Source organism: Danio rerio, chromosome 4 (genome assembly GCF_049306965.1).
Source record: "Danio rerio strain Tuebingen ecotype United States chromosome 4, GRCz12tu, whole genome shotgun sequence".
In the NCBI taxonomy this organism is placed as follows: domain Eukaryota; kingdom Metazoa; phylum Chordata; class Actinopteri; order Cypriniformes; family Danionidae; genus Danio; species Danio rerio.
In genome coordinates this window covers 44,183,295-44,202,259 of record NC_133179.1, presented here as the reverse complement: position 1 = coordinate 44,202,259, position 18,965 = coordinate 44,183,295, and the positions used below count along the sequence as shown (strand labels likewise).

Sequence of the window (18,965 nt, the reverse complement as noted above, 5' to 3'; positions counted from 1 at the left end):
GTTGACATGTACTTGGTAAATTAAGGGTTAGGGTTAGGGTCAGTTAATGTCTGTTGAAGGAGCAGAATCAACAGATATTAAGCAGACAGTCTATTAATACTCAAATGGACCATTTACAATGTATTGAAATTAAAAATCGTTATTTTAAACTGTAAAAATATTTCAGTGTTACTTTTAAACTGTAAATTAATGTTATCGATCAAATCAATGCAGTCTTGATGTCCAATAAAAAGACAATAAAAAATACAAACATTAATGTCAATAATGATCTAGTTACTGATGATGGACAAAAATAATGACTGATGATTCTGTTATTTCAGGATAAGAAAGAAGCCTGCTACAAGAGAGACAGCGGAAGGGAGCCTCAAAGACATTTTTATTAGGATCTGCTAATCATGAGGGGGCAGACAAAAGAACCTGCATTTTCCTTCAGCTTAATATCAGGGGTCGCCACAGCGTAAGGAACTGGATATTACTTTGACATATGTTTTACACAGCCTTCCAGCTGCAACCCAGCACTGTGAAACACCCATACACTCTCGTATTCACAGACACTTCTACACTATGTTCAAATTCACCTATAGCACAAGTGTTTGGACTGTGGTGGAAACCCACACCAAAACAGGGAGAACATGCAAACTCCACACAGAAATGCCAGCGGACCCAGCCGGGACTCATACCAGCAACCTTTTTGCTGTGAGGTGACAGTCTGAGCCACTGTGCTGCCCCATAGTGTAGTTATTAATAACCTCCAGATGTTTTACAGTTTGATTTTGTAATAATAATGCACGTTTAGATTTATTGTAATATGTTAATATTTATTCGCAATGTAATTTATTTTTATGTTATTTATAATAACGTTAAATGTCATAAGAATGTTATAATTTAATATAATATTATAATAAATAATTATAATAATGTTAAAATATAAATAATACTAATTTTTTAATAGTTTATTTTTATAATGAGAAGTCTCAAAGTTTGTCTTTATTATAGAAAACTCATTGTTGAATGGCTACCACTTTACAATAAGGTTGTATGTATTATTTAATGTATTTACTAACATAATAAACAATACATTTATTACAGTATTTATTCATCTTTGCTAATGTTGGTAAATGGTAAAAAGTTGTTAATTGTTTATTCATGTTAACTCGCAATGTATTAACTAATGTTAACAAGCATGACTGATTTTATTAATGCATTAGTAAATGCTGTACATAAATTATGCTGTACAGGTATTGTTCATATTAGTTCATATTTAAACCATTAACATTACTTATAAAACTACTGTAAAAGGTAACTGTTGTATGTATGTTGTTATATTATATTTGTATGTATTTTATATTTATTTTGTTATATTTGTTAACGTATGTGTTTTTGAAACATTTCATTAAGTGTTTAATGTATGTTCGTCATGCAGTATTATAAATAAATGTTATAATGATTAAGTATTTTGTACTTGATTTCATTATTGGACATATTTATATTGAATACAATTGTAAAGGCTAATATAATATTTAAAAATGACATGTGGACCGACCGCGGGCCGCCAGCAGACACTTATTTAAAACCAGGGGTCCGATGGCGGACCACCGTCGGAAAAGCGGCGGTAGCCGATGGTGGGCCGCTGGAATAACGATGAGCAAATTGACGGTGGACCGCGGGCGGCGCCCGCCAGTGGACCGCCGACTTTGCCGCCGGCGGGCCGCCAGTGGCCCGCTGGTCTTATGTTAGCTGGGTTCTAAGTATACATCACTATAAGAAATGGAGTACTAGTTTTAATCAGGTCATTTGTGGCTTTTGTTTCTTGCTCTGACTTGCCTTATTTCTTTTTGTTAGTTTCTTTCATACAAAGAGACTGTTGAAGCAAGTGTTGAAGAGAAGTTATTTTGTTTCTGTTCATTGTTTTATTTATTTTAAACGGAACATTTTTATTGTTTTGTTCATTTTAAGCAGGACAAAGTGTCCAAACACAGAGAAAAACTCCTGCTGAAGCGACTGATCTCCACACTGTTATAAAGATGGTGTTTATTAAAGAGGAGAGTGAAGATGTGAAGATTGAAGAAACAATTACAGTCAAACAGGAAGATCCACAGGAACAAACAGGTTAGTTTTCATTCTCATAGACCAACTCAGTCATTTAATCCTCATTCAGATATATTTTAATAATAAGAATACTAAATTAAATCCATCTTGCAGCCCTGAGTGTGCTGCCTAGTTCTCCTAAATGCACTTAAGCACTCATTGAAAGACAGGAATGAGTTTCATTTGTTACTTGTTCTCATGTCTTTTGTCATTCTTTTATGTATTATTAGTCTCCCATTTTCATGATCATGGGCCAAAAATATAGTTATCGTGATGATAATACGATTAATCTCGCAATCTATATACCCTTTCATTATGTTCTTGGCTGTTTTTGACCCATTGGCTTCTATTATAACCACATTTTTTAACCGCAAAGCCATGACACCAAATAATCATGCATTCTAGATTGTTGCTGTTTTCCTTGTTGGGAAGAGGTCAAATGTGTCATTTTTACTGTTGATCATCAGTTGGCTGCAATCACCCTTTAGATGGGCCTGTTTAAAAAAAGTTTCTGTCTTTTATATGGAGTTCAGTGGAGTAAAACAGCAGATTATAGTGTGAGTGCATAAATACACTTTATAGTGGGACCAACAGATTTAACCCAAAAATGACCAGTCTATCAGATGAAGAAGAGCAGGAGTCAGAGATTCAATTAAAAGAAAGTTTACTGTAGATAGTTTGCAGTTTCATCAGCAGAGGCCAGCTTCAACACTCACAACAAGTTTGTAGAGCGCTCTACATACAATCTCAGAACAACAACAATTAGATGTCTAGAATTCTCTCTTTTCTCTCTATGCAAACTGTTTTAAGAAATGTGTCAGTAAAGTGCACTGAAACTTTACAAAAACAAAACACACAGGGAATATTTGAACCTATCAGTTTACAATATACTGATGCCTGTTTTTCCAGGCTTTATTGGTGTTAATGGTCAGAAACGTTGGACCATTATTGCCTTTTTAGCATAAGCAGAGGAGAGAAACTAGCCAGACAGTAATCTGTGAATTGTGGAGCAGGCTAAATCTAAAGGAACATGTATTTTTTAGTAAGTGTACTTTTTCTTTTTTTGCTTTTATTCTTGCCATAATAAAAATATGTATTTGTAGAGCAACCCATGTTCTGCTGTCATTAATGTTTTAAGAAATTATAATGGCTAGAACTGTCCGAGATATGAACAAAAGCAAGTGATGCACCAAAGTTTGATTAAAAAAATCTTGAATGGTCATAAAAATCCTTATAATCATTAAAATAATTTATAAAAACAAAAAATCTATTTAGTTTAAAACATTGAACGATATTAACGAAATGACGTAGTTACGGAAACTTTCTACTTCTCTGTTTATCCGTCTGACTTTACAGTGGGTTTCTTTTGACTGCCCCCTGTCGTTTTAAAGAATATCACAACGGCGAACGTGGCGAGTACAGCCTCGTCCATTTCGCGGGGAGGAGCGTGCAGTCAGCGGTGGTGCGTGATGCGGTGCCAGGCTAGAGTATTCACCTTATACTTTGCCAACAAGCGAGCGCAGCCATTTGAATCTTTTTGGCACGAGACTTCCGGTCTCATTCAGTTACATTCATTTTTAGACATTAAAAACTGCTATTTTCGCTTTTTGATGTTGAAAACTGATATTTTCTTAATATATAATATTCTACTTGGTCTGTATAGTCATGCAAACATTTGCTTGTAGAGCAAGTAGTTTGACCATTTTCTGTCGTTTATTATTTCTAGTCATTTCTCCAATAGGCGACTGAATCGGAAGTTCTAAAACAATCGCGAAAACAGGCGCACTTCCGCATTTTAGAATAAGGTCAATAAATCCAGCTTCTCTCTCTTTCTCACACACTCACACACACACGCACACACTATACTCCATATAAAAGGCAGAAACTTTTTAGCACTGAAACTGATAATCAATTTTAAAAATCACAAATCTCTTCCCAACAGGGAAATGTAATGGTGATGTGGGAATGGTGATCCCCCCCAAAAAATACAATAAACAAATATTAAACAAATATATTTGTCACTTGTTTTTAAGTAGTTAATCTTGGGCGCCAGACAGAATACCTGTCAAAATACATTTCAAACAAAATATATCACGGCTAGCTCTCACCCCCAGTTACAAATAATAAAAAATAAATAAATAAATAAAATAACAAACAATGAGAACCAGAAAAAAAAACTCAGATAATTGCTGTAATTGTCTAAATAAAGTTTGTATTAGTCAAAAATGATAATAAAAACACTTTGTACTTTTCATGCACAAACAGCAGTATCAACAACAAAACAAACAATATAACAATGAAACGCAGAACCCTCAGCACTTATAACTCAGTTGAAAGAAAAAAATGCAAATGATTTCAGGCCAGCAGATTTGTCAGATTTGAAAACCGGGAAAATAATGATAACAATAGTACGGGGAGAAAACAAAACAAGAGAAACAAAATGAGAACTTGGGCAAAGAAAACAAAAACTTTTGCTTCTTACCCATGGAGCGGAGGGGTCAAGGGAAATGAGTGGGGAATGGCGAATGTGGATGTGAAGGTTGAGGGTGTTGGTGAACCCAGCCGGTGAGTTGGCAGCTGACTCCATGCCAGCGAGAAAGATAAATCGGTAAGTTGATTTTGTTCAGGACACACTGCACTGAAGTCTTTGATGACGCACTCATTCACAGACGTCACGAGCACTTCAGTAACAAGACAGCAATCTTTGCTCTGTTGCTTCAATACATACTTCCGCTCTTTGTTTCTCACAGCCGTTAAGTTTACACTGCTCATCTCGACCCGACTTCTCTACTCGTTTCCCCACACTGCAACAGTTCATTCAACTTCTCTTTCTTCTACACACCACATAATGCTGCCTTCTTCTACTCTCCTCCTCCTCCATCTTTATTCTCTCACCCATTTCCTATTTGCCGTCTCATGGGTGGAGACCAATTAAACAATGTTGACCTTCGTCAAAGAAAACACCAACAATCATAAATTCATGATTATATGCTGTCAAGGCTTTGCAATTAAAACAATTTCTTATAATAGAGGTCAATGGAGAAAAAACAGCCATGAATATAACGAAAAGGGAGTAAATTTGCCCAGAGTGTATTGAGTTTTTAAATGTTTTTTTTAAGCATTTTCCCAGTGATGGCGAATTCATTGTCTTAATGAACTTATTACTCTCATTTATATGCTTATTTGAGGAATTTCAGTGTTGTTGTTGTTAATATTTTTATTATTTTTATTATCTATTGTATTTTATTTGCACTCAAATTTTTTTTATATTAGAGGCCAATGGAGCATTTTTCCAGAATATGTCAAAATAAGATGTCCCCAAATATCAGTCCATTTGCTAGAACACCGAGAACATTTGGCCGAATTAAGCCTCAAAATCACCCCAGAATGAATGAAAATGACCCAACAGCACACAAGGGGAAAGGTGCACATTACAGCCTTCATGCAGATGCTGTACAGGTATGTCTCATGCCTGTGAGGTAGGGGTGGGCGATATGTAAAAAATATCATATCCCGATTCTTTCTGGGGAAATCACGATTCACCATTTTTATCCCGATTTTTTTTTTTTTTTTTTTTTAAGTTGGTTTTTTTAAGAATATTTAGCAAATTACAAAGGTACAATACAACCAAACTAATGTCACCACATAAAAATATACTCTTAGCATGTATGTATAAGAATATTTTAATCAAGTGAAGATTTAATGCAAGTGCTATTCTGCAAAGAAAGAACATTCAACAAGACTTCCATTACAATTACTGTACCATCAAAATTAACATTTGTTTAACAAATCTAACAAATCTTAGTTTAACAAGTCTAACAAATCAGCTTATTAGACATAGATCCTCAGCAACACCTTTAAAAATGTAAATGGCTTATTTTTTTACAAAGTTAAATAAAGTTTAAATAAAAATATAACTGTCAATGCAAGTGCACAGACTTTAGCATAACTCCCAAAATAAACATTGGCTTAGAAAAGAAAAATAAACATACAAACAGTAAACTACCTTTTGTACTCTGTTAAGTACCATAGATTTTTGTGCAACATGTTTCAGAACCAAAAAAATTAAATAAAGATACAAAAATATTTCCTGACCTCATTCCTGAGTCTTGTAAACTTAGCAGCTTTGGAACATATACATTTCTAAAGATAACAAAGTATGACAATTCACTATCACAAATTCTTAGAAAGGAAGACCAGCTGATTCACTTTCTCAGGCTTAAGAGATGCCCTTTGGCAGGTGACGATATTGCCACCAGTACTGAAAGCCCTTTCTGAGGGAGCACTTGTGGCTGGAATGCAGATATACTTTCTAGCAAGCTGGCTAATTCTTGGAAAGTTTGCCTCATGGACTTTCCACCATTCCAGCGGATCCACCTCACTTTCTGCATTTGGCGTGGACAAGTATCCCTTCAATTCTCCTTCTATTGCCTCTTTCAGAGATGAGGAAACTGATGTGGTTGCAGATGCACTTGCAACACCTAAGGCTTTTAAAAAGCTGGAAATTGTTTTCTTTGCTTTCTTGGGTGGTGTCTGATCCTCATCAAGGATTTGTGATGTGGAGGCTGAGGTATTAGATGTAGACTGCTGATCTGATTTTGGATGCTGTATGTGTATGGTCATCAAAGACTCCAGCTCAGCCACAGCTCTGGTTTGTATTCCCTCTACCTTGTCTTTGGCAATGAATTGTGTTTTGAATCTGGGATTGAAAAGCGAAGCCATATCCAGCAGGTCATCAGTGGTGGGGTCCTGATATTTGTCAGTGAGGTAATTCAGAATGGTTGTCTTCATTGTTTTTGTTAGTTCAGTGTCTTCATCATTCAGGCTCAAAATGTTGACTTTCAACATGTGAAGCACTGGCTTGACATAAGATACACTCAAATAGTCCTCACCTGAGAGCGCATCTGTAAAGTCTCTCAGTGGACTCAGTGCCTTTTTCACAGACTCCATCACGTCAACATCTTGCCATGATGGGACCAAATGCCTTGCCTTCTTGTCTGCCTTCAACCTGAAAAATCGCCTTTTCCTGGTCAAGCACTCGCTCAATCATGCTGAGCCTTGAACCCCATCGTGTTGGGGACTCAGTGATGAGCTTCTGTTGAGATAGCTTTAGCTCAGCTTGAGCATTACTTAGTTCCCTCTTTTTCTTCCAGCTGAAGGAGAATGTGCTGACAACTTTCTTGCAAACAGATGTTGCACGTTCAACACGAGGGTCTTTGGCACTTTTTTCTAAAAAAAAAAAAAAAAAAAAACAATGTATCAATTAGATTTAACCTAATGCACAACACAATGTAAAAATGTATATAAAATGTTTAAATGTATATAAACATTTCATTTACAAAACATTTACTCATACCAGTGCCAGTGGCGCCCTCAGAAAAATTTCATAGGGGTGGCCAAAAGAGGCTACATCAAATCTTGGGGTGGCACACACGAAAAAATGAATTCAGTGTAATGTTATATTTTTGTGTTAATGTTATAATGTGATTTTAACAAGCAATTAATTACTTCAGTAATTCAGCAATTATAATTCAGCAAGTATATGTGCAAACCTAATAAAAATCAATATTTAGTTTTAAAACACTTTTTAGGCCAGTTATCTTTTACATACTTTTATTGTAAAGCAGTATATGCCATGTCTAAAATGAATGAAGATTAATGAATTAAGTCATTTTGTTGGCTGCATTTTATTGATTTATTTATTGTAATACTGTGAATTTACATAACTAAATTTAAATTAATAATATCAAAAGCAAAATCATATTGGGGTGACCAGAGTTTACACACAGCAACCCCTGGCCACCCCTTGGGGGTGCCCCTGACCAGTGCAATTACAGCAAACTAATCTCATGATTTTACTATGTTCAAAGTTCCTAATGTAATTTGCAATGATTTATTATAATAGCTGAATATAATCACTTGAATATCGGAGACCAATATTATTTTTAGTTGCACTAACCGATGGCTAGGTGGAGTCTGTGCCCAAAACACTGCAGACGAGTCCAGCTGTTGAGCTCCAATGCCTTCACCATGTTGGCCCCACTATCTGTCGTCATAGAGGTCATGTTTGCTTCTTTCAGTCCCCAACATTCAAGCGCGTCCCTAAGACCTTGCGCTATGACCTCGCCTGTGTGGTCTTGTGGAAAATATGTTGTTTCTAGACACGCACTGCACAACTTCCACTCATGAATAAAGTGAATCGTCAGACTTAAATACGGCTCTGACGTACGGCTAGACCATAAATCAGCCGTTGTAGCGAAAAACTTTACATTTTGAATTTTATTTGAATCTTGCTGCGACACTCTGAATAAAGCTGTGGAATGGCAGTGGAGGAAAAATATTTGCGGCTGGGTATTTCGTAACGTGGATCTACGACTTTGTCTTTGGTCAGGTAAAATTTCACGGCATCAGTTACGTGTATAACTGTTGTTTGCGCTGTGTCTGTTAGCAAAAATCCGAACCATTTCCATATTACAGAAGTTTAATTTTTTTTAGGAACCAACTCCGTGTTTCCCTCCATTGTCACTGACTCTGTCTATCGAACTGCAAAGGATATGACGTGTTGTGCACTTTATATGGCGATACAACGATTCTTCCGAAAAAGTGGATTGTGCAGTAATTCTGATCGTCCACGATCAAATATCGTGTTATCGCACAGCCCTACTGTGAGGCAAGTATTCAGCTGATACCCCAGAACTTTTTTTTCTGATACGTTTACCAGTCAGGCACACAATGAACAAGTATTCCCTGTCCGCTTTACAAATTGTAGAAATCTGTGTCTTATCAATATGATCAAAATGACTTTTATGAGAAACTCTGAAAACTGGACTGACACTGTTTAAATTTACTATAACTTCTATGTTAAGCTGCTTTGACACAATTTACATTGTAAAAGCACTAGATAAATAAAGATGAATTGAATTGAATCTGCTTAAATGTGTACACGTTAATGGACCAAACACAATATAATCTGATTTTTTTTACATTTAATGTGCATCAAAATTACAGTGTGTGTAGCCAATGTTTCCAGTGTCTTTTCACTTTTCAGCTTTTGATGAGAGTTTTTAAGACTTAATGAAAACTAATGTTTTATTTATTTATTTCAGACCTAATTGAAGAGAATGAGGGGAGTAAAGAGGAGGAACATCATGTCAAAATTGAGGAAAAAACTAATTTACAGACTGATGGTATTTTAAAAAGGAGAGACAAGAATCGTTTCACCTGCACTCAGTGTGGAAAGAATTCGGCAAGCAAAGGCAAACTTAAGATTCACATGATGATCCACACTGGAGAGAAACCTTTCACATGCACTCAGTGTGGGAAGAGTTTCAACCAATCATCAAACCTTAATCACCACATGAGGATCCACACTGGAGAGAAACCATTCACATGCATTCAGTGTGGGAAGAGTTTTAGCCAATCATCTCACCTTAATTATCACATGATGATCCACACTGGAAAGAAACCATTCACATGCACTCAGTGTGGGAAGAGTTTCAGCCAATCATCACACCTTAATCTACACATGATGAGCCACACTGGACAGAATCCATTCACATGCACTCAGTGCGGGAAGAGTTTTAACTGCTCATCACACCTTAATCAACACATGAGGATCCACACTGGAGAGAAACCATTCACATGCACTCAGTGCGGGAAGAGTTTCAGCCAATCATCAAACCTTAATCAACACATGAAGATCCACACTGGAGAGAAACCATTTACATGCACTCAGTGCGGGAAGAGTTTCATTCAATCATCATCTCTTAATCAACACATGAGGATCCACACTGGAGAGAGACCATTCACATGCAGTCAGTGTGAGAAGAGTTTTATCTGCTCTACAAACCTTAAAAAACACACGAGGATCCACACTGGAGAGAAACCATTTATATGCACTTAGTGTGGGAAGAGTTTCAGCAAATCTTCATCCCTTAATAAACACGTTGAAGGAACTCATGGGCATGTGTTGTATTTCAAATTTGGATACTTTAATCTAAAACCGTTTAATTTGTAGGAGAAAAAAATGTCTGGAAAATACCATAAAGCCATGTCAGACGCTACCGAGGTAAAGTTGGTTTTATATTCGCACATTCAGACTTTCCCCTTAATATTATAATTTCATAAAGTATTATTTGCTAACTCTAAATAGGGAAATCATATTAGCAGCAAATGAATATCAAAGTACAACATTGTTCATAGTCAATTAAAGTGTTAATGTTGTTTTCAAGTTATATTTGCATGCTAATTCGGATTGAATATTCAATGGTAAACAATACAGAGACTACTAAATGAATGAATGTGTGAATATAAAACCAACTTTACCTCTATTCAGATGCTGACTGGATTTCACTTCTGAAATAAGTTTGCCTGCACAGGAGTTTGGCCATCAAATGAAGGCAACAGGCCAGCTTCTTGACAAAAAAAAGTGGCTTGAGATGTATCTGTAGGGATAGTTTACAGTTTAACCCAAAGAATGACCAGTCTGGTAGATGAAGAAGAGCCGGAGTCAGAGATTTAAAAAAAATAAATCAAATTTACTGAAGATAGTTTGCAGTTTCATTCGCAGAAGCCAGCTTCAACACTCGCAATGAGTTCCTAGGCCGCTCTGCTTACAATCACCAATCAATAACAATTATACTCTCACATAACGTCATTAACTGCGTCATACATATAGGTGTTCTAACCTGATTGGTTAAAACACAGATAGACTAGGAACATTTCCACGTGAGGTTCGTGCGTACAATTCTGAACAATATCTAAACATAAACGTCAGACATCCTTTAGACTGATTAGAGCTGACTCCAGACCTGTGAAACGGATCAACAATCAAATGGAACACACACACACACACAAAGTATAATCTGTTTCTTATCCAAGGCTGAGTGTACCGTCAGCCGTCTTTATCAAAACTGGTTAAAAACTGGTATAATCTACATTTAGGCAGTTATAATCTTACTACACAAAGTCTATCTTAAATAAAAAGTAGAATCACTTTAAAAGATTTAACTGTAAAAATATAGCAAAATCACTTTAGACATTTTAGACAGTATAAACTCCTAGAAATAACAATAGAAATAGTTGTTTCCAGTCCTCAGTTCCACTCAAGATCTCCATGACCTCTGACCTAGTTTGCTGGCTCCTGAAAATAGTTATAAAGAGACTGGCAAATGCACTGAACATTCTTATATTAAGCAATGTGTTAACTTATTCATTAATTAAAATCAATTCACAGTTAAATACTGAGAAACAGGATGATGAAAAGGATAAAAGTAGGTCCATGATAAGACAGATTGGAAAGCAGAAATCCGAATCCTTCAGTCGCCCCTTTTGACCAGAATGGAGTCCAAACTCCGCTTCCGGTCAACCAGTGAGGTCACTAAGGAGAGTGAAAGTAATGACTCATGCTCCCTTAATAAGTTCGCAGAGTTTTCTTCGCCCCTTCTTGGACAAGCTGGAACCTAAAAATTCCAGTCCCCAAGCTAAGGGCTCTTTCACTTTCCACCCACAAAAGGAGTTCACGTTTCTCATCATCAATGGGATTAAGGGTCCTGCAATCTGAAGTGAAAACATACAAAAACAACAGCGGACCAAAGTCCAGAATGTGAACACAAATGTGCAAGCCCTAAAAGTCCTCCAGAAGTAAACAACTCATAATTTCCATCGATACTTCCTCTGATGCATCTACAACTTGCTCCAACTCTTAATCCAAACATACAGGCTAATTCTAGTGCTCAGAGATCCTCTGATCAGACACAAAAGGTCATCCACTCGACCTAAGCCACACAGGATTCAAATTCATGACCTGCAAAAACATCTTTATCTTCACCAGTCTTAAAACCTTCATTAGCGTGTTCTGTAACTTCAAATTAGAATAATGAAACATTTTTACATTAACACACATTAAACATGCCAATACCACAATAGTCCAATTCAGCACCATTACCATGTTTAATTATCACCTTGCTGAACTCCATGTCAGTCAAGTCCACTTAAAATATCTTTTCATTCAAATAATGATGTGATTGTAGTGATGCTACACATTCCTCTGTATCATTGATAGGAAGTGTACAAGCACCCTTGTCCTGGCTATAATTAGAAAAATTCACCTTCACTGTTAACAAACTAATATCAAATCCACTCTCTGGAAGCCGGGCTAAATGAATAAACACTGTTATTGCACTCCTGACATTGAGCCAGACCCTCAGTCACCTCAAAGAGACTAGATATAGATATAACCTGTTACCTAGAGACCAAGAAAGATGTAATGGTTTTTACAAACTATTAATCCAAGTCATTAACATGCAATAAGAGGGATTGTGAATCCATTTCTTTTGTTCCCACGTTTTAGGGGTTTAACACAATTTTAGTCTAATTCAACAAAGATCAAACCTGAGTAATTCAAACTCAAGCATCTTTTAACAGAAATAAGACTAAACCTTATAATCATCTTCTCAACTTGTCATTTGTACCATTTACTTTACTCTGACTAAACCAGTCAACATAATTAGAAGCAAACAGTATGATTTTGTATAAAATTCATTTGATTCTTACTGTCTGGTCAATTTGAAATGCTCACAGGTTAGCTATTTGCTCAAACTATTGATTACTTGAAAATCTTTCATACCTGTCATTTGACAGTGAAACCTGTTTGAAAGCATTACCAATTGAACAAGAACAGACTGCGTTAACAACTCTTTTACCACATATAATCAAGACTCTTGCTTGGATATGGACTACTAAATTTTCATTTAAAGACAGTCTAAGTTTCTGTAAAACTTGTCAGTATTCACAATAATAATATTGACTTGAGTTGACTTAACTGCTTAAAAATGCTGGTAAAGTTCACGCTGCACTTCTGTTTACTAAAATGTTCATTTTCGCTGCAGCAGTATAAATACTTCTTACTGAATTCAACCATCAGATGCAAATACTTTCATTCAACTTTATCTCTGTTCTACACAACATCCAAACAATTATGTTCCTCTACCATTGAGGACACACACACATAGACAGAGTGATTTACTGCAGCATTTCCCTTTAACACAAATGACTTCAACTCAATTCTCTGCTTATGTTTCCTATGCTACAGTGAGGATGCTTTCTGGATTATTGTGGTTAGTGACTTAGCCAATTTCACTGTTTAAATGCCATCAAGTCTAAAATATTTAACATTAATATTCAGATAGCAAAGAATTAACTGTATTTAACCTTTGAACTTCTCAGTCAATTTAGACATGGGTTTGTAACCTGATATGGATGGCAGTCTTCAATTTCACAGCTATAAGCTAATAAAACTTGTTTTAAAATTATTATTATTCCAGAGAGTAATCAGAATCAGGAAAAGAAGTCATAATTAACCATTGCAAACAGAGCTGGATAACCCATCCGTTTAAAGCTCATCTCATGGTCTGCATCATCTTTTCATCAGATTCACTCAGCATTATTGACTTCTGCAATGTCTGGCATTTCGCTTATACAATCTGTAATAATATAACACTCATTCCAGAGGTTAGTGACAATATTCATACAACAGGGATGAATCATTCCCTCAGGACAATAAGCATTATTGTACCATAGATATGAATATTGTGACAGCTCATAACTAAGTTTGCTTTAGGTGTTGAACTCGCACAAATTTATTCTTAAAATTCTCTGTCCAGTTTCAACTGGATTTACATGATCTTTTATCAAGTTTCAAAGTTTCTGTTCATAATCAATGTCTTTTCTGAGACAATCAGCTGGTGCATTTTGTTTTCTTAATATCGTTGCTAAGCAAGTCGATAACAGAAACAAAACACAACTCATGGCTTCACTCAAACAGTCTCTGTCTCTCTGTTTCATGCACATAAATTTTCAATAGTCTTAGACTATAACATTAAAATTGTTACAATTCAGAATCTTTAATCATTCAACAACGTTCCAAATGTCAAAAGTTTTTATCTCTCAAAACTCAGTTGGAACTATTTAAAGACTAAGAGAATTTTTTGTAATTATTTTACCTTAACTGCTTAATTCCATTCAGCTGTGTTATCCAAACCATCTCACAGCCAGTTTTTATCTTTAGCCAGCACCATCTCGAAAATGTCCTTTGCCAATGATAAGGACCTGCATCAGTAAAATACTATGAAAAATCAGACACATCAGTTAAAAATCATCTCAGCTTCACATTCAGGAATTCAGCATTCTTAAAATTCAGACATATAAAATATCCAGTGCTGTTAAAGCATCCAACCACAATGATATTGGTAAAATTAAGAAACTGTACTGTCTCCAATGGTTCTTGAAAGCCCATTGCCATTATCTTTTTACCAATCATCTCCTTCAGGGTATCATACCCTGGCATAGTCCGTTGATGCTTGCCACAAGGACAGTCATGTCCTCAATAAAGGCAGGATTCTCGTGATCAGGTCTGGACGGGGCCACTGAGGCAGACTACTGTAACTTCAAACAGTTCCCCTCTAAGGATGCTTTAGGCCAATAGAGCATCACCCCAGTCCAGCACCAATTTTCACATTAAACATCTCCCTTTTCGGGTAGATGCCCCGGGTTTTACGAGGGGTCCCATGCCTTAGGTTGTTTTCCGCTTTGGCCAAGGGAAAATCTTACCCGTCTTAGGGAACCCCCCTTCGTGCCCACCGGTCAACTGCCACTCACACTGCAAGCTCCTGTGCAGGCTTCCTCCTTGATTCAGAATTTTCTGCAAACTTGGGAAAGCGCAGTCAAGAACCATGAAAGCCGTTGAGACTACCTACTAGAATTCAAACATTGAGACAGGTTAATCAAACACTTAAATCAACTGAATATCAAGCTGAGATTATTCAGGGAGTTTAGATATCACCCTGATCCATTCAATGTCAGGGTCTACTACCTCAGTATAGCCATCAGGCCCTGTATGTGATGGTGGAGACTAAGGATAAGACAAAAGTTACAAACAGTAATAAACCACTGAAGACAAGAAATTTCCAAACAGTAATAACAACTGTTCAAATTAATTATCTCTCTAGCTCAGGGGGTATATTAGTGTTTTTCAAGATGCTTTAACAAAAGCATTTTCCATCATTCATTTCTCTGTTCGCTTAGTCCCTTTATTAATCAGGGGTCGCCACAGCGGAATGAACTGCCAACCTATCCAGCACGTTTTTATGCAGCGGATGCCCTTCCAGTTGCAACCCATCACTGGGAAAACAAACAAAAGCATTTTGCAATCTCTTATTTGTTAACTTTGATTTTTAATTACTAATACCTCTATGAGTGCATACAAATTGAAATGTAGAAACTTTGTATTCATTCTAACATTTCATTTGCATCTGTGTTTTGTGATTTCCAACTGAGCACTGTGCTTATTAATTGTTATGGAACAGGCAGATAGCAGCTCTTAGCTGACATCTAATGAGAGAGAAAGAGAGTTTTGAGCAATCTAGAACGAAAATGCATGTTTACTAAGTTTAAACATACATTAAACATAACATTAACTTCAATAACATGATTTTGCTGTAATATCTTTTTACTCAAGCCAGTCCTAAAACATATAAAACAGAGTTGACATGCATTTTCAAAGTAATGCTGTTACAGTCAACAATAGTTTTAGATCTTTCAGGGGTTAACTGCATCCATCAAAGTATTATTTGAAACCCCCATTTATGTTACATATATATTATTAAAAATACATATATCCAACCATAAAGCTGCTTGTTTGCACAGACTTACATGGCACATTTTTATTCAGACATGTCTCTGTTATTTTTACAGCCAAAACCAAGTTCATGGTGAGGGCTAAACCTGTCACCGTACCTTGTGTTCTCACCCTCTCCAGTTTAATGTTACAGATTACCTTCAGTCACCTGCTTTTCTAGTATTCACAAGTCATCGGAGTAATTCGCTCCACCTGTTTCTCATCCCTTTGTTCCTATTTATAGCACGTCATTTCCCTTCATGTTTGTCAGTCTGTTGTCATTGGTGTGTGTGTATAACGGTCTGTTACTCACTCCATATTTGTGTCCAGGGCTGCCAGTGAACGAGTCTCCCGTTGTTTCTGGACTGTTTTACCACGGCACTCCCCCGGCACTCACCCGATTGGGTTTTTTTTTGTTCCTTTGCAAAGACTTTCTCCTTAATAAACACTTTGTGTTCTGCACTTGAGTTCACTCCTTCTTCTACCCGTGACAAAACCAAGATAACAGTGCAGTCACACAGAATCGTATCTTCTAAGACAAAACATAAGCTATTCTTTATTTCCATAATGTTACTGTCAGTTTCTGTGCTTAGTTTTTGCTACTAGCCCCTCAATATTTAGATTTTAGCTTTTCAATGACAATTAAATGCCAAAGGAATACTTTTTTTTTTTCTTACAATCAGTTCTAAAATCATTTTAAACCCGAGAGCTTAGCTGAGCCATTTACTGCATTCTGCTCTCATCTATTTCTTTTTATATCTGAGTTCAACACCAAAAGCAACAAGAAATTGAGAGGGCACTCTTACCAACAGCGCTTGGCTTCTGCTTGATGAATCTGCAAACCATCCCAAGATGTGCAAACTGTCCAGACCGGTCCAATCCAGTTAGGGTCATAATTTTCTCGGGATTGCTCCTGGTGCATCATTGATCAATCAACCTCACCCTGATATTTCTAGGTATCTTGTCTGACTTTTGTGGCCACTACTATCTAATGGATCTCTATTATAATGTTATTTGTTATTTTTATTCAATTATTTCTTTCCCTAATAATCTGACCTACACTATTCTTATGGCATGCCTTTTGTCTGTGATGTAGTTAGATACCAGTGGTGGAACTAATTACAATCTCGGGTTAATTTAGTCCACAACTAAATAAAAACCAGTCCAAGTTTTATCCCCGAGAATGTCTTAAAACACACCCATCAACTGAATATTTTAACTCTGGGTGAAGGACGAGGTACACCCCTCAACTACTGTTACACTTACAACTTATCACTATAGGTGTACCGCAAAAATGCACCAGCTCGCTAAGGGATTCCACACAAATCTACCACAAATTACTGTGAATCCACCGGTGCCTTTCATTCACGTCTGATTGAGAAACCAACACTTTCATTCACGTCTGAATGGGAAACCATCACTTTCATTTACGTCTAAATGAGAAACCAACACTTTCATTCACGTCTGAATGAGAAACCAGCAGCGTTCCGTTACTACCCTCTACTTCACAGACAATCCCTAGTCTATAATTTTTAAATCTTCCTACCTTCATTTTGTTGATTGATAAATGGTGTTACCAGTAAACAAGTGCCCGCATCCTCCACCAAAACTGTAGGGATAGTTTACAGTTTAACCCAAAGAATGACCAGTCTGGTAGATGAAGAAGAGCCGGAGTCAGAGATTTAAATAAATAAATCAAGTTTACTGAAGATAGTTTGCAGTTTCATTCGCAGAAGCCAGCTTCAACACTCGCAATGAGTTCCTAGGCCGATCTGCTTACAATCACCAATCAATAACAATTATACTCTCACATAACGTCATTAATTGTGTCATACATATTTGGTGTTCTAACCTGATTGGTTAAAACACAGATAGACTAGGAACATTTCTACGTGGGGTTTGTGCGTACAATTCTGAACAATGTCTAAACATAAACGTCAGACATCCTTTAGACTGATTAGAGCTGACTCCAGACCAGTGAAATGGATGAACAATCAAATAGAACACACACACACAAAGTATAATCTTTTTTTTTATCCAAGGCTGACTGTACTGTTAGCCGTCTTTATCGAAACTGGTTAAAAACTGGTGTAATCTACATTCAGGCAGTTATATTCTTACTACACAAAGTCTATCTTGAATAAAAAGTAGAATCACTTTAAAAGATTTAACCGTAAAAATAGCAAAATCACTTTAGACATTTTAGACAGTATTAACTCCTAGAAATAACAATAGAAACAGTTGTTTCCAGTCCTCAGCCCTCAGTTCCACTCAAGGTCTACATGACCTCTGACCTAGTTTGCTGGCTCCTAAAAATAGGTATAAAGAGACAGGCAAATGCACTGAACATTCTTATATTAAGCAATGTGTTAACTTATTCATTAATTAAAATCCATTCACAGTTAAATACTGAGAAACAGGATGATGAAAAGGATAAACGTTGGTCCATGATGAGATGGACTGGAAAACAGAAATCCGAATCCTTCATAGGAGACATTAAATAGATCAATGATAACTGCAGAAGGTCTTTCTGCTGTTGTGGCAATGAATTGCCACAAGTCAACAATTAAAAAGATTCCTTCCATGCCTTAGAAGCGTGACTTGATCAGTACTTATCTACAACATGCTGGCATCAAAGATCCTGTTTCTCATATCGAATCCCTAGTCTTCCACACTTTAGGAAACGTAAACATTCAGGACGTGCCATTAGCACAGCCTGCACTAAAAGGTGATTGGAGATTATTGATGGCAACACCGATGTCACCTTGAAAAACCTGCTGAGACCCGGATTCGAACCGGGGTTGCTGCGGCCACAACGCAGAGTACTAACCACTATATGATCACGGCGAGCTACGGGACAGCCGTTGTGGCCCTTGTGTGGTATGTTCCTCCCTGTGATATGCCCCCTTTCTGTTCAGTGAGAACACGCTGTTGTTTTTCTCCTCCTACCAGCACAACGCTTTTCCCAAGAAACAATGGAAATGCAAACAATTGATGACTGCTGCAATTTTAAAAAGTTAGAGGACGTAGTCGGCAGGATTCGAACCTGCACGGGGAGACCCCAATGGATTTCAAGTCCATCGCCTTAACCACTCAGCCACGACTACAAGATTGTCTGAACTGCCATGTCTTCATGACTAGTACACGTATTGTGCATCCAGATGAAACTTTTATCAAGTGATAGCTCAACGGCAAAAGCTGT

General features: G+C 36.8%; 4 protein-coding genes and 1 non-coding gene across 6 annotated transcripts in view; 2 read left to right on the top strand and 3 right to left on the bottom strand.

Annotated features, from left to right (window-relative positions):
• LOC141381669 (BEN domain-containing protein 5-like) overlaps nucleotides 1-18,965 on the bottom strand; it is a 495,902-nt gene that overhangs the window by 269,243 nt on the left and 207,694 nt on the right. The window lies entirely within an intron of this gene.
• LOC137490953 (uncharacterized) overlaps nucleotides 1-18,965 on the bottom strand; it is a 245,143-nt gene that overhangs the window by 67,236 nt on the left and 158,942 nt on the right. The gene's annotated exons all lie outside the window — the stretch shown is intronic.
• The window catches only part of LOC137490939 (uncharacterized), a 163,008-nt gene that overhangs the window by 87,729 nt on the left and 56,314 nt on the right, over nucleotides 1-18,965 (top strand). The gene's annotated exons all lie outside the window — the stretch shown is intronic.
• On the top strand, nucleotides 1,954-10,675 carry LOC141381685 (uncharacterized). 2 transcript variants are annotated; one of them, XM_073947945.1, is made up of 3 exons: nucleotides 1,954-2,109; nucleotides 8,584-8,758; nucleotides 9,195-10,042. In XM_073947945.1, exon 3 carries the CDS (start codon nucleotides 9,362-9,364, stop codon nucleotides 9,989-9,991), a length of 630 nt encoding a protein of 209 aa, XP_073804046.1. In that variant the 5' UTR covers nucleotides 1,954-2,109; nucleotides 8,584-8,758; nucleotides 9,195-9,361; the 3' UTR covers nucleotides 9,992-10,042. The 2 variants fall into 2 exon arrangements, with proteins under 2 accessions (XP_073804046.1, XP_073804045.1); XM_073947944.1 differs by lacking the exon at nucleotides 8,584-8,758 and having other exon boundaries at nucleotides 9,195-10,675.
• Nucleotides 18,789-18,870, bottom strand: trnas-uga (transfer RNA serine (anticodon UGA)). The gene has a single exon. It is a non-coding gene; the product is annotated as a tRNA-Ser (tRNA).

Bases quoted from the DNA above. Each gene is read 5' to 3' on its own strand.
- LOC141381685 (XM_073947944.1), top strand. From the start codon at position 2,025: ATGGTGTTTATTAAAGAGGAGAGTGAAGATGTGAAGATTGAAGAAACA. The intron at 2,110-9,194 runs GTTAGTTTTCAT...TATTTATTTCAG, and splicing joins AGATCCACAGGAACAAACAG to ACCTAATTGAAGAGAATGAG.